Below are 15,986 nucleotides of genomic sequence, written 5' to 3' on the forward strand. Positions count from 1 at the left end.
ATCATCATGGCATTTCTCAAATAAAACAACATCTTTGCCATCACTTTCAGACAAAAGACCCTTGGTAAACTTAGATATTTCTTGAGAATTGAGGTAGCACAATCTACAAATGGAATTGTAATATCTCAAAGAAAGTATGCATTGGATATTTTAAAGGAAACTGGGCTAATGAGTTCCAAGCCCGTATGGATTCCAATGCTAAACTTCTACCCAGTCAGGGGGAGCCTTTCTCAGATCTTGAGAGGTACAGAAGATTGGTTGGAAAATTGAATTATCTCACAATAACTCGTCCTGACATCTCTTTTGAGGTTAGTGTGGTGAGTTAATTTCTCAATTCTCCATGTGTAGGACATTGGAATGCAGTCATCCGTATTCCGAAGTATATCAAAGGTGCTCTAGGAAAAGGTTTATTATATGGCTACAACAATCATACCCAAGTTGTGGGGTACTCAGATGCAGATTGGGCAGGCTCTCCCTCTGACAGGAGATCCACCTCAGGTTATTGTATCTTTATCGGTGATAACTTGATTTCCTGGAAAAGTAAGAAGCAAAATGTAGTGGCAAGATCTAGTGCAGAAGCAGAATATCGTGCTATGGCCTCTACTACTTGTAAGCTTTTTTGGCTCAAACAGTTGCTTAAAGAACTGAGATTTGGCAAAGTTACATAGATGACTCTCATATGTGATAACCAAACTGCCCTTCATATTGCCTCAAATCCAGTATTTCACGAGAGGACCAAACACATTGAAATAGATTGTCACTTCATTCGTGAGAAGATTTTAACTGGGGACATTACTACTCAGTTTGTTAACTCTACTAATCAGTTGGCAGATGTCTTCACCAAATCATTATGGGGTCCTAAGATTGATTATATTTGTTACAAGCTTGGTGCATATGATCTATATACACCAGCTTGAGGGGGAGTGTTAGATATAGTTTTATCTAATGGGCCTAGGCTCACTACTTTGTATATAAACACATATTTTGCTTTGCAATAGACAAGGAATATGTTCTCTCCATTTACCATTTCTCTCAACAGTTAAGATATGATTAACTCTAATAAATCTACACAATATCTTAACACTATGAAACTGGTGGCAGCAATGGGATGGCCAATAGAGAAGACAAAACCTTTGTGAATTAAGCTTAAGGATGGCTACAAAGCCATAGCCCAAAGGATGTGCGTAGATGTAGAACTTAAGTTCAAAGACATAAATGTCACTGTCAATACACTATTTTTTGAGTTGGAGGGAATAAATGTGGTTCTTGGTTGACTTCATTAGGTGGATATGTGGGTTGATTGGGGGGAAAATTATGAATTTTTAGCTGAAGGAGGAGTAGGTGGAATTGAAAGGAGAGATTAATTAGAGTGGAGATTCAGTTTTTTTTTCAGAGCCTTTTAGGGAAACATAAGAGAATATTTGATGGGTAGTTTTTCTCCACGAAAATGCAGCTTTCAGGTTGTATGGAAAAGACAGATTAGTAGAGGGAAATGCTAAAAAGTAGGAGCCAGAGGACTTACTGGATCGTTATAAAGTGGTGTTCAAAAAGCCTAAGGGACTACTGCCTAAGAGGGAAAAAGAGCATGTTATTGTCCTTGTTGAAGGGCAGGGGTATGTGAATGTTAGGCCTTATTATTATCCTCACCACCATAAGAATGAGATTGAGAAACAAGGAGCTGATGAGGTTAGGGATGATAAGTAAAGTAGTGCTTTCTCCAGTCATGTGATTTTGGTGAAGAAAAAGGACAACTTAGCAAATGTTTGTAGATTATAGTGTTTTGAATAAGGTAACAGTTTCAGATAAGTTCCCAATACCTATTACATTTAAGCTTTTGGATGAATTGCATGGTGCTTATTTCTTTTATAAATTATATCTTAAGTCGAGCTACCTCCAAGTTCGAATAAAAAATGAGGATGTCCATAAAACACCATTTAGAAAACATGAAGGGCATTCTGAATATTTTGTAATGCCCTTTGGTTTAATGAATGTGCCTTCTACTTTTTAGTCACTGATGAATGAGATTTTCAAGAGTCAATTAAGGAAGTATGTGTTGGTTTTCTTTGACAATATTTTGGTGTATAGTCCATGCTAGGAAATGCATATGTTACATTTGGATGAAATGTCGGGAATATTACAAGAACAACGACTCATAGCTAACAGAAAAAATGCTATTTTGCTTAAACCTCAATGGAATACTTGGGACATTTCATACCCATGGATAGAGTAGCTATGGATACTAGTACAATCAAGAGTGTGCTTCAATGGCTTGTGCCTATGAATGTTAAAGGAGTAAGGCGGTTCTTAAGTCTCATCGAATACTACCTTACGACAAAAATGACTACTACACCCGTCTTAACTTTACCTAATTTTGATATAAGGTGGCAGATCGATAACCTATTATAACAAGGCCCGTGGTGAACGCAACTTAGCGAAGTATGCGTATGAGAAGGAGCTTATGGTTGAGGCATTGGCAATTCAACACTGACAGCCATACTTGATGGAAACCCAAAAATGGATGGGTATTATTATTTCAACAAAAAAATAGAGTTGACAAATTAATCTATTGCCTCCCTCTCCCAAAGCATCGACTTTGATTGCAATCCAATAAAATTGCTCCAATAATAAATGCTCTCTCAAGCTACTCTGTATTTATTATCATCTCCCTCAGCTAACTCCCCTATAATTGAAAAAAAAAAAAAAAGACAAATCCTAAAGATAAGCTATGACAACAAAATTCAAATAACATAATCCTAAACTAAATCCTAAAGATAAGTTATGATAACAAAACTCAAATGATAAATCCTAACTAAAGATAAGCTATGAAAATAAATTCAAATAACATAATTCAAATGACATAATCATAAACTAGATTTGTTACTTTGAATTGGGTTCTATCATTGCCTTCTACTATGATATCAACCTTGTCCTTAAGATTGGAATCATCTATGGGCCTCTTCTAGTGGTGTATTGATGTATTCACATTTTCTTGTTCCTCTTTACCAGCTTGGTCTCACTTTCTCCATTGATAACTTCATCTTCAGCAAGCAAGGTGAGTTTAACTTGTTTGTTTGGGCATATATGCATAGGATCATATCTTTAACCACACAATAACACGACCCCTTCTTCCTCCTGTCGAACAATTCTTGAGAAGATAGGTGGCAAGTTCCCTTACTCTTCACATCTCCTAGGTGTCTGTTATTGTCAACCTCTAACCCTGACTCATGTGACTTAGGTTTAGGTTTCAAATTTTGGGATTTATTCCTATGATGAAAGATGGGATGAGAAGAGGGAGAAAACAAAGTCTCGAATTTATGGTAATTCAGTTTAGCATTGACAAATGGTTTTAGACCAAAGCCTTTCACCTTGCTATCTACCTCCCCATATAGAGCACACTCCACATCTCAAAAGCTAGAGATAGTCCTATTAACTGTTTTGGTTATTTTGGTCTTTAACCCATGCATAACATATCTGATGGCTTGTGGTATAGCTAAGTTAGGGACTTCGGAAGAAAAAAACTCAAACTCTTCAATAAATTTTGCCACAAAATGCTCCGGTGTAAGTAAGTGCGGCCAATTGTTCATATGGATTTTGGGTATTTATGTCCCCAAAGCGACCGAGAAACTCCTCTTTTGACCTCTCCCACGAGAGCCCTAGATCACCCTTACATACCAAGGAAAACCAATGGATGGCATGCCCTTCTATTGACAATTGGGCGAGAGGGATTTTTGTTTCTGGTGGGGTACTATGCACATGGAAATAATTTTTTGCTCAAATGATCCAACTGCATGGGTTGATACCATCAAAGGGAGGCATATGAGAGAAAGAGATATGAGAGAGAGTTTTAGAGAATTCAGTAAATTGTATTATTGATGAATGAAAAGATATCTGCAAAGATTACAATAGGCATATATATAGACATAACCAACTTCTAACTAACTATGACAGTTAACTAACTTCAATACACTTAATAAAGGTGTTTATTATTCTATTCTCTAATAACTTCTATAAAAAATATTAAGAGTTCATCTAACATTATAGTGATATTAGATTCTCCAAATCCAGCATTTGTTAAACTTTCTCCATGACATATACGGAAGCTAAAATCATTTTATGTTTGTTAAGATTCTGAAAGTTGAACAGATTTTTCAGAGACACAACAAACAAGTTGAAATATAAATTATTATATTTATTTCAAAAATATTATCATTATCTAAACCGTGTAAAAATAACAGCGCAAGGGAAAGAGGGGGAAATTGGATCTATTTGCAAAAAATTAGCAAAATGGTATTGACTCATACCTCTCTTTTCCCAACTTGAACATAAAAATGGTTGAGCAATGATCTCTTCGCCTCTCTAACCTGACAATAAACCACGGCTTTTGGTATAGAATTTTTTAGTGTATCACAAACCATGTTAATATAACCATTAACATTTGATCCTGAAACAAGAATCATAGAATATTTTAACAATCAAAAATCTATTTCTTACAAGTTTTGAAGGAAAAAATCAAAATTGTGAAGATAAAACCCTAGAGATCCATAAATATTGTTGAACAAAATCCAAAATAAGTAGTCATAACTAATAATACATTTGTTATTATTATGTTGGAATCTTATTATTTTAGTAGATTTACTGGACAAGGCTTGTACTAGTAGATGTATACTAACTCTTGAACTAATTGCTTACAAATATATCTGGAGTAAATCCCCGTTTTAGTCCCCTAAAATTGCAAGCATTGATCAATCCCTTGCTATATAAAAGTCTCACTTTTTTTTTTTTTATCAACATGTTACCGGACACAAAATCTGCACTTTAGCCCTAACTACGGAAAATATCATTCACTTTATTCTTTTTTGGTGCTAAATGACAGTGGAAAAGGATTAAAATGAAAGACCGTTTGCAAAGTTAGGAGCTAAATTGAGAATTTTGTATTCGGGATTAAAGTGACCAACACGTACAATCTCAAGGAGTTGAATGAGGATTTACTCAATAGGAGTCAGTACTTTCTGTTTGTAACACATCTATAATCACACTGTCTCCCAAGCATCCAACATCATTTAAATTGAAATATCAAAACCAGATCCAACACGATACTTAAAGCATATGATTATCCAACCACCCTATTCTTAATTTTATAGAATTAACCAATAATTTACACAACTAATATAGAAGCAAAAGGGTGAAATTCTAAAATCTTAAAACATGGACTTTTTTGTTTTGTGTAAGCAGTGAAAAGGCATGTAGAAAACTATTTACCTATTTTTCCGAGGTGATTATCTATATAACTGTCCACATTGGGATTAGGAGTATTTCGATTTGGGTTCTTTTCTGAGTTCTTTTCTGCGTTCTTTTCCGGTTCAAGATGCATCTTCCGAAAAAATTCAACTGTTAGATAACCAGACTCCATATCAACCATCCGGGTCACAGTCCTCCTACTTTCGTCTCGGAATCGTTCCAAGGCATCATTTGCAGCAGCAGCTATATCAGCTTGAAGGGTTGGAAACCTCTTCAATTCCTACATACCATAGATTTATGACATTAAGATTTATTTCATCTGTCACTTCCTGAGTCCCGAGTGAAATAGGGGTGATTCCAGCCAATGTTAATTTTTAATATATGTAAAGCAACAGTATTCATCACATGTTATGTTTAATCAAATAAAAGTTCAACTGTTTCCGGGCTATATTCTTTTTGGTGAGTTATAGTTGATTTATTAGAGCGATTAGGTAGAGTCCAAGACTTTTGTTTCAAGTCCTAAATGGAGGACTGAAAATTACTACATAGCTCAATTTGCATTACTTCTTCTTCCACTGAGTGTTTTAAGCTTTGATGTGAAAAATACAAAAATGCAAAGATATTCTTTTATAGTTCAAGTATGAGATGTCAACTTGAACTCAGCCAAATCCATCCCCCAAAAAGGAGGTACATGATTTTATTGTGAAACACTATTTCTTATACCTTTTACTCCTCCTACATCCAGTTTCTTAGCACCAATTCCTCATTTCCTTGTTCCAACAACAAAACAGAACACTCTTAGTATTTGACATTGGTGTGCTAGAGAAGGAGCATTCATTCAATACTCTCGCAAGCAAAGGAACACTAATATCACTCCTAAGTCCTAACACAAAGATGAATTAACTGTTGAATAAGAACAAGATCATCATACTAGGATGTGATATTTGAAAATTGGGGCCTTTCTGAAAGAGTTATATCAAATTAAAAAAGCATTCCCTACGTACCACAGTTTCGGCAATAGACTTCCGTACAAGCTCCTTCAAAATGAGGTGGACCTGAAAGAAGATGACAGCAAACAGATCATAAGCGGAACAAACAGTGATAAAAGATATTGAAGAAGATAAAACGATGTAAAACGATGAGGCAATTTTTTCAGAACAAAACAGCTCGAAGTAATGCTGGTAGAAATATAGAACAGGAATTCCATTCTTTTGGAGTAACTTTTTTTCCTATTTGAATACTAAAGGAACAAACAGTAAAAAGAAAAAACATAGGTTTAACAATTAAAATATGATAGACTTGAGGAAGGGTGCACATTTTCAAATTTATGGTTTTTGGATTTAAAGATAATTTCCAGCTTCAAAATTGATGGATCATCTGAAAGAGGTTAAAAGAATAAAAAGAAATTGTCTGCAGGGTGTTAACAGCATACAATTTTAGTTTTTAGAAACTGTTACCCAGGTTTAGGTTGATACGGTGGAACAGTAGAAAACACAATAAAGAGTTATTTCAAGTAGAAAAACTCTTAAAAGTACATGGTTTGCCAAAAATTTTCGTTACTAGTGACAATGGTATTTGAAATGTTTCAGACAAAAGAAAATATTATTGAATGAATTCTAACTTAAATGAATTACAAAGATATAAGCAACTGTTTATACTTGTTGTAGAGTACAAGGGAAGCTATCTAACAGCTAGTGTACATAACAAGCTAACTATCCTACTGAAAGGTCACTTTCAATTACAACTGAAACAGTATACAATAGATGATATCAACAGATTATGTCTTCAAACATGCATACAAAACTATTGGGAAAACAATTCAAATTTTCAAATTCAAATCTCTAAGATATTATTTAGATTTTAAAAGATATTGATTCTTTTAGGATATTGTTTAGAATTGAAATATTTATATTTATTTTAGAGATTTGTTTCCTCTTTTAAGATAGTGATGTAAGGTTCATAAATAGAGACTCTTGAGATGAGAAGAATTACACAACCTATAGAGGGGGTCACGGCCTTAAATGAGAGAGGAGGTCATATGAAAGAGGATTTTCAAGTTTCGCCAGAAAACTTGTGAGGAAGGGGTTTTCAAGTTTAACCCACAAAACTTGAAGGGAGGATTTTCAGGATATATGTAATACATTTTGAGATAAATAATGAACATCCTTGTAGACGTAGGCATGAGGGGTTGAACCACGTTAAATAAATTTGTGTGATCTTTCTCTATTTCTTTTATGGTATTATTTTAATATGTTTCTCATCATTATTATTGTGCATAAAAGAAAAGAAGATTTTTTTGTTCCCAACATAAACATACAAAACATACATGAAAATCCCAAAAAGTGAGAGGTAAAGAGGCTTGTGCTTATATGCTGAGACCAAGTTCAACAATGCGGCAATGTTTCACTCAACAACCCCATTTTGATGATGGGTGTGAGGAAAAATGACTCTAATTAGGTATTTTGTAGGAATTTGGCAATTCACAAGGTATTGCGGTAACCGATGTCCTTGATTATAGATTCAGCTTGCCAGCACCAAAGGAGATAGTTCTTGCTTGGAATTGAGTTTCTCGGAAACAAAAGGAGAAAATGTAATGATAGACATTTCCGATCTTGGTGGTAGGGATGGAGGAGGAAAAAAGGAATTCATGGTTCAGAGAACAACACCATATTAGAAATGCTTCAAAGAAAAGAAAATATTATTGATTGATGTCTAACTTGAATGAATTACAAAGATGTAAGCAACCAAGTATAGTTGTTGAAGAGCAAATGAGACACTATTTGTTATGTATAAGATAATGAATTGAGCAATATGAAGGAAACCAATCTATATATGTATTATGTAAGCATATGAACTTCCTTATGGTGGAATGAATTGCAACAATCAATGTAACAAAACTAGAGAAATTCTGAGAGAGAGAAACTAGAATTGCATCCTCCCCTTCTTTCTAAAACCAACCTTGCTAAATAATCGTGTCTAACCATACGTAGACTCTTAGACGTGAGTTAGTTTTTTTTTATTCTCTCACTCACTCTTTTTCCCAAATCATGCACATCAGCTGTCACCTGTCCCTCTTGAGTTGCATTATGTGCTTCCTCCACTTGAAATTTCTCATTTGCCCTTATTGTGCTTCCCCTAGCAGTAACCATTCCATTTCCATTTGTTACAATTCCTCCCCTACTAAAAGCAACCTTGTCCTCAAGGTTGAAGTCTGGAAAAGCAGTCTCCACAGCTTTCTAATCCTCCCAAGTTGCATGAACTACATCTAAGCCTTCCCATTGAATCAAGTATTGTTGAACATGCCAATTACCTTGTATAATAACACGAGATTGTGGTATAGAAGTCGGCTAAAGTATTGGAGCTTTCTCATTGTTGGTGAAAGGCAGAGGAACATAACAATGAGAATGATCTCCTCAACATAATTTTAACTGAGAAGAGTAGAGACTGGATGAATTTTGGTGGATGGAGGTAAAATAAGCTTATAAGCCACTTGACCAATATGTTCCATAACATGAAATGGACCAAAATATTGCACACTCAGCTTAAGTAATCAATTTCTTGCAATCCAACTTTGATAACTTGGCAAATAATTAATGCTTCTAAAAGAGTTGTAGAACCACTTCCAAGTGTTGTGAATGAACAGACCAAGAAGGACTGTATACTAGAATGTCATCAATAAATAAAAAAAAAAGCACAAACTTCCTTAAAGACCCTTGAACACCTCATTCGTTAAGCTTTGGAAGGTTTAGGGTCATTAGTAACTCCAAAAGGCATCATAAGCCATTCATAATGGCCTTGATGTGCCCAAAAGTTGTCTTGTACGTATCATCTAGATTGACCAAGATTTGGTGATAAGTAGACCTTAAATCCAACTTAAAGAAATATTGAGCTCCAAACAACTCATCAATCAATTCATCAACAGTTGGAATAGGAAAACTATCCTTTGTTAGGATAGTATTTAAGGCTCTATAATCAGTGCAAAATCTCCATGGTCCATCTTTTTTCTAGACAAGAATGATAGGAGAAAAAGAGGGACATGTGCTAGGCACAATAAATCCCTCATTTAACATATCTTGTACCATAATTTCTATTTGTTGCCTTTGGCTGTGTGGGTACCTATAAGATCTCACTTTAACAAGTTCAGAGCCAGGAATTAAAGGAATATGATGGTCTTGGAATTTATGAGGTGGTAAATCCAAGGGAAAAACAAAAACTTCCCTATAAGTATGTAATAATTATAGGATACAAACCAAGTTCCACATCATTAAAACAAAAGGAGAAAAAGAGTTTATAAAGCACATACATACTCCTTTGGTTGAGACATCTTTTGGGTGATGACCAAAAGCAAATCTATGAGGGCTTAGACTCGAAGTGAACAATATCTTACCATTATGGAGTTATGTGCTTAAATACCCTTAATACCCCTATAAACAAAGAGATATAACCCTCCTCTTGATAACATATCCCCATCAAACAAATCAACAAAATAACCATAATAGTGGTATCAAAGCCGCTGGTTGGATTTGGTAGCAACTAATAACCCCATAACTTATAACATACAAATAATAACAAAAATGCAATACAAAGACATATTTCATTGAATGGGAGGTTAGGTCATTTGTTTGAAGGGAGGATTATTGGGATACAAACCAAGTCCCACATCGTTAGAACGAGAGAATAAACAAAAGTTTATAAAGTACATACATACTTGATGGAATAACACTAAGGCCAAGAAGACCAAGAGGTGATATATTGAAGGAGGCAAGAGGAATGGGTTAGTGTTGAAAAACCATAGGAGGAGCGAGCCTACTTTTGGGCCTTAGCTCCTAAGTTTTTATTAGCATAACATTTATTTTTATTCCTAGTTTGCCCTTGTCTTTAATTTCCTATTTTACTCTTGTATTTTGGGTATCTCAGACATAGGATTTATTTTACTTATATTTCCCATTTTACCCTTGTATTTTGGGGTACCATAGTCATAGGATTTATTTTTACTTGTATTTTCCATTTTACTCTTGTATTATGGGGTGCCTTAGATTATAAGATTTTATTTTATAGCTAGGGTATTTTATTAGGGTTAGAAAAAGGCCTAGACGTATATTTTTGGTAGCATTGGATTTGTTTTTGGACTTGGTAAGGCTTAGGCCCAAGTGGAGTGCACCTAGGATGCGTGGTCTTATCATGCACCTAGATGTAGCTTAACCAAACCCAAAGATTCCATTCTTGGCCACCAAGTAGCATCTAGGGTTAATTTAGGTTTCATTTGAAGTGCATTTGGCTTGCATTTTTCAGCCAAGGCACTCTCAAATGCAACCCTAATGCTTCCTTCCTTCTATAAATATCCTAGGCTATGCAACTTGTAATCACTTTGGAAATTGAATATAGAGAGAGCCTTTGAGCCTTTATATTTTCCTTAGTCCCCTTGGCTATTTTCGGCCACCACCCTACCATCTCCACCTTGAGAGAAACAACCCTAGAAGTGGCCTTCATTACCATGAAGTGAGTCAACCCTAGAGTGCACCTCTCAATCATTTCATCAAACACCTCACCCTCATCTTCCATTTTCGCCCCTTCCTCCATCAAAGACGCCCTTGAGGGACTTGATCCAAGGAGTTCAAAGCATCTCTTGCCATTGTTCATCATCTCTTCTTCAATGGAAGCAAGGATGCCATCAATACTTCATTGGTTGAGACACCTTTTGGGTGATGATCAAAAGTAAAACATGAAGGCTTAAGCTTTAAGTGGACAATATTTTATTATTGTGGAGTTGTGAGCGCAAATACCTTTAATGCCCCTATAAGCAAGTAGATATAATCCTCCTCTTGATATAAATATATCCCTCTCAAACAAGAGTAGGAAACATAACCCTTACAAATAAGACAACCAATTTAGGTTCCATGGTAACAGGAAGTCTAACCAGTGATCCTTAGGGACATTAGAATGTAGTAGTCTTGGTATTATGCATTCTTCTCATGTGACTGAAATGGACAGGAGTTGGTAGTTTGGACTTCTCACCATGTAGAGTCAAAAAGTCATTGCCCAAATAAAATTTGACAATCAAATTATATAGTCTGAGATATGAGGACCCAATGCAACCAACCATGTAGCTCCTAAAATCAAGTATGCTCCAACAACTAGTAGTAAATAAACTGGAAGCTTATGATAATGACCCTGAATTTTTACTGCCAATTCTCTGACCAATCCTTCAGCCATGAGAGCACCACCATTGCCAACTAAGACTTGACAATTTGGGATTGGTTCAATAGGAAGCTTGAGACAAGGAGCCAATCGAGGTTGTAAGACATTACTAGAACTCCCACTATCAAGCAAAATCTACCGTCATCCCATTAATCATTCCTTGAAACCTCATGGTACTTAAGCCATAAGAGCCTTTCAATGCATTGCAAGGCAAATGATGTTTTTCTACTTCCTATATTTCATCAACTTTATCTGGTGGATCGGTTTCAGGATCATGAATATCCTTAGTTTCCATTTGCAACCAAATGTATTGTTTGTTGGGACATCTGAGTTGGAGAAAATTTCTCATCACATGTATAACATAATCCTTTTTCCCGCCTCAATTGCATATCTGCAGGTGATATTCTCTTAACATTGGTATTTTTTGGTGGGTTTGTGTTTGGGTTCTGATAATTTCCAACTATGCAAACATATTTTATTCAATTTAGACACTTATTGAAATATTTTATGCTTATAAATCTTGTTTTTGACCACAAAACGCTTAGTCAAGAGTTAATTTCAATTTTAGAATCTAGTTGTTTAAATATTAGATATTTTTAATGTTTTCTTTGTTGAGATATAACACAAGAAGAAATAGTTTGGAAGCTATAAATCTTAAAGGAGAACCATAGCTCTAAGCTACATAGAAGATTGTTTTGAGCTAGCAAGATTCGCTTAGAGTGACCAAATCACCCCTAGTCAAAAAGCACCCTTGGAAGCATGGACATCATAAGCTTAATTGGAAAAAGTCCATTAGAAAATATTATAAAAACAGTGTCTTTAGGAGGTATCAATATTCACTCTTACTTTTCTTAACACAATTCTAGAGAGATTAGAGCAAGTTTTGTGAGATTATTCTTGTAATCACGGATCGCTAAAAAATCTTTCTTCTCTTGTGTAAACCTTAGTCATGAGTGGCTAAGTTCTCTACTGTTAGAGATTGATGTAGCTGTTGTACTCATGTAATTTTCCATGTTCTCATTCAATATATTGGCTTTATTCAGTTAATTGTTTTACTCTTGTGCTTAATGCATACTTTGTCCAATGCATGATTTTATAATTTTAATTGAGGTTGGAAAATCTTTTCAAAATTACAATCTAAGTAATACACCGATAACATTTATTATCGAGCAATTGGGATAAACATTATTAGTCAAATTTTTGTTCTTGACCTTAATGCAGGCTTGTATAACAAACTTCACGAAGGAATTGAGATTTCTCTTAAACAACATAGAATTTCTTGCCTAAGGAATTAGGGGTGTTTAAATATAGAGTTAATCACCTATACACTGTCAGTGTAAAGTTTTTTTACACTGGCAACTAATTATATCTTTTAATTGTGTCATGTCACTGTTAAAAGTAAATGTGTTTATAGTGACATGGCACAATTAAAAGATATAATTGGTTACCAGTGTAAAAAAACTTTACACTGACAGTGTATAGGTGATTAACTCTTAAATATAACTCTGAACTATTGAATTAATAGTATAATTTCTAATATTGAATGAAAATTGGGGAGGATTTACATATATGGGGAAAGTTAGTGAAATCAATCTCTAACCACTCTTATCATAATATAAATTCAAATTCTTTATTGCTTTGTTATATGTTTTATATAAATTTTCGTACTTCATTCTAAATATTTTTAAATTTCTTTTATTCACCTATTTAGCATCAAAATTATATTAAACAATTATAAACTCAAGTCCCTATGAATTCCATACTTAGACTTTTGTCCTCTTTACTACCTAGGACTATTGGTATCCTATATACTTGTCAAATGCATATCAGGTTCTAGGATGGATTTGGTAAAAGTGGGGGCAGGCTAGTAGTTTTCAAGGTTTGTGGCAGGGAAAAATTGTAATTGGTTGATTGATTTCTGGATATTGAGTTGGTGTGATATTTTCTATTTTTGGATACATATGTTTCTTCAAACAATTTGGCCAAGGAAACATAACGGATTAAAATTGTAGGAGCTTGAACAATAACATCTCGACTTATGTCAGGTTTTAATCCACCAATGAAGCAATCCAATAGCGCATCCGTTGTGATACCATCAATACAGTTAATTAATGCAGTAAATTGCACATAGGGAGATGGACCAAACTCTAATTCCAAAGCTCTTGTAAACCCAATTCAAGACTGAAAGGAATTATTGCGAGCCGTCATTTGGTACCATGGAACAACCTCTTTATCCAAGTGGATTGCAGCAATAATAAGTCGTTGTTCATCAGGTTTTTTATAAAAGCTGAAAAAATGTGCTTTAAAAATCCATTCAAGCACATCAATTCCATCAAATCTGGGAAATCTAATTTCACATTGCGTGTCTGGAATGGTTGCGATTCCTGTGAAGATTCAATGTCAGCAAACAAATGTTGCTTCAACAATGTATCCATCGAAGATTCTAGAGTTTCAAATCTGATATTGTTCTCCCTATCATGCGACTCCATGAGTTCCAAAATGCGCTTTACATCTGTTTGAAGCTCCTTTAACAAGCACTCTCCAAAATGAGATCAATGAAAGCACCAATTTGTTATGTATAAGAATAATTAGCTGAGCAATATGAAGGAAATCAATCTCTGTATGTATTATGTAAGCATATGAACTTTCTTACAGTGGAATGAATTGCCACAATCAAGGTAGCTATACAGAGAGAATAAAAGACAAGAAAATAGTAAGGTAATAGAATTAGAGAAATTCCAAGAGAGAGAAACTAGAATTCTATCCTCCCCTTTCTTCTAAAACCAACCTTGCTAAATACTCATGCCTCACCATAAGTAGTCTCTTAGACGTGAGTTAGTTATTTTGATTCTCTAACTCATTCTCTTTCCCAAATCATGAGCATCAGCTGCCACCTGTCCCTCTGGAGTTGCATCATGTGCATCCTCCACTATAAATTCCTCATTTGCCCTTCTTGTATTTCCACTAGCAGTAACCATTCCATTTCTATTTGTTACACTATCTAACTGTTAGTGTATATTGAATTACAACAAAAAGGGAATATTTGTTTGTTAGCCTTTACTTACTTTTTGCATTTTATTATATCTTTAGGATATCTTCAGAATCTTTTAGTGGACATCTGTCCAGCCACCTCTCATGCGTTTCTCTCTCTGCTGGTTGTTTTTACAGCTGTTTTTATATTTTTCTCTCATTGCTGTAATTCAAGTGGGTTCCCTATATATGCTGAACCTGTGAATTCATTTGTTAGCTGTAATGAAAATGAAGTTTCTCTATTACATTTTTATCTCCCTTGATTTTATCTAACATGGTGTCAGAACTTTCTGATTCTCCATTCGAACCCTAATTTTTCTTCTTCATCTCTTCTATGGCAACGTCAAATAATCTCTCTCCCTTTTCACAATTTTTCTCCAACTCCATAGCTGAAAAACTTGATGATTCGAATTACCTTCATTGGAGGCAGCAGATTGAACCAGTCATCAAGTCCCACAAACTTCAACGGTTTGTGGTTAATCCGCAAAGTCCACCTCAGTATTTGACCAATGCTGATCGTGATTCTGATATCGTTAATCCAGCATATGAAACCTGGGAAGTCCAGGATCAAATGCTTCTCACATGGCTGCAATCGACGCTCTCGAAGACCATCCTCTCACATGTCATTGGCTCCGTTCATTCTTATCAAGTGTGGGACAAAGTTCATGAGTATTTTCATACTCAAACCAAGGCATGTGCACGTCAGCTCCGTACTGATTTGTGTTCCACCACTCTTGATGGTAAATCCATGCGTGATTTTTTGACTCAAATAAAAAACATTGCTGATGAACTTGCTGGAGTTGGGAGTCTTGTGTCACTTGAAGAATATGTTGATGCTGTTCTTGAAGGTCTGCCTCAAGAATATGCACCTGTGGTCTCTGTTATTGAAAGCAAGTTCGTCACCCCTCCTATTGCTGAAGTGGAAGCTCTTCTCCTTGCACATGAGTCACGTGCTAACCGGTTCCGTAAGCAATCTTTCTCTCCTTCTATTAATTACACTCAGGGTTATTCTTGTGGCAGTATCAGTGGTGGAAGAGGTAGTGGTAACAGTGGACGTCGCGGTGGTCGCAGTTCGGGCAGAGGTCGTGGTAGTCGATTTGCAAATTTTCAGTGCCAGATTTGCTTCAAGTATGGCCATACTGCCAATATTTGTTTCTATAGAGCTGATATTAATTATCAAACTGCAGAATCCCTTGTTCTGTATGATCCTACCACACTGCAGCCTGTGCAGGTCACCCCTTCTTCAAACCTTAAAGCCTCCAACACTTGGGTGAATCCCAATCAGAAACAGCCCAGCCAAGATGCTCATGCCAATGTCACACCAAGTGCTATGATTGATAATACCTCTTCTCCAGCAGGTACTCATTCTTCATGGATTCCTGATTCTGGTGCTTCGTTTCATGTTACTGGTGAGCCTCAGAACATCCACCAGCTAGAGCATTTTGATGGTCCAGACCAAATCTTCATAGGAAATGGTCAAGGTTTGCAAATCAATGGTTCTGGTTCTTCCTTCTTTTTAT

At 35.4% G+C, this 15,986-nt stretch overlaps 1 protein-coding gene across 2 annotated transcripts in view; it reads right to left on the bottom strand.

Moving 5' to 3' along the window:
* LOC109790190 (phragmoplastin DRP1C) overlaps positions 1-15,986 on the bottom strand; it is a 47,004-nt gene that overhangs the window by 10,768 nt on the left and 20,250 nt on the right. Inside the window, exons 13-15 of one of the 2 annotated variants that reach the window (XR_014430827.1) lie at positions 6,243-6,293; positions 5,260-5,518; positions 4,302-4,361 (exon numbers count right to left, since the gene is read on the bottom strand). Coding sequence is in view for 1 of the 2 variants with exons in the window: in XM_083067213.1 (XP_082923339.1) it covers positions 4,302-4,441; positions 5,260-5,518; positions 6,243-6,293 (450 nt within the window). In the remaining variant the exon portion in view is untranslated. Of the gene's footprint in view, positions 1-4,301; positions 4,442-5,259; positions 5,519-6,242; positions 6,294-15,986 lie in introns of both variants that reach the window. The other variant, XM_083067213.1, reaches the window with a different exon arrangement.

This window comes from Cajanus cajan, chromosome 11 (genome assembly GCF_000230855.2).
Source record: "Cajanus cajan strain Asha chromosome 11, NIPB_CcT2T_4, whole genome shotgun sequence".
Taxonomy (NCBI): domain Eukaryota; kingdom Viridiplantae; phylum Streptophyta; class Magnoliopsida; order Fabales; family Fabaceae; genus Cajanus; species Cajanus cajan.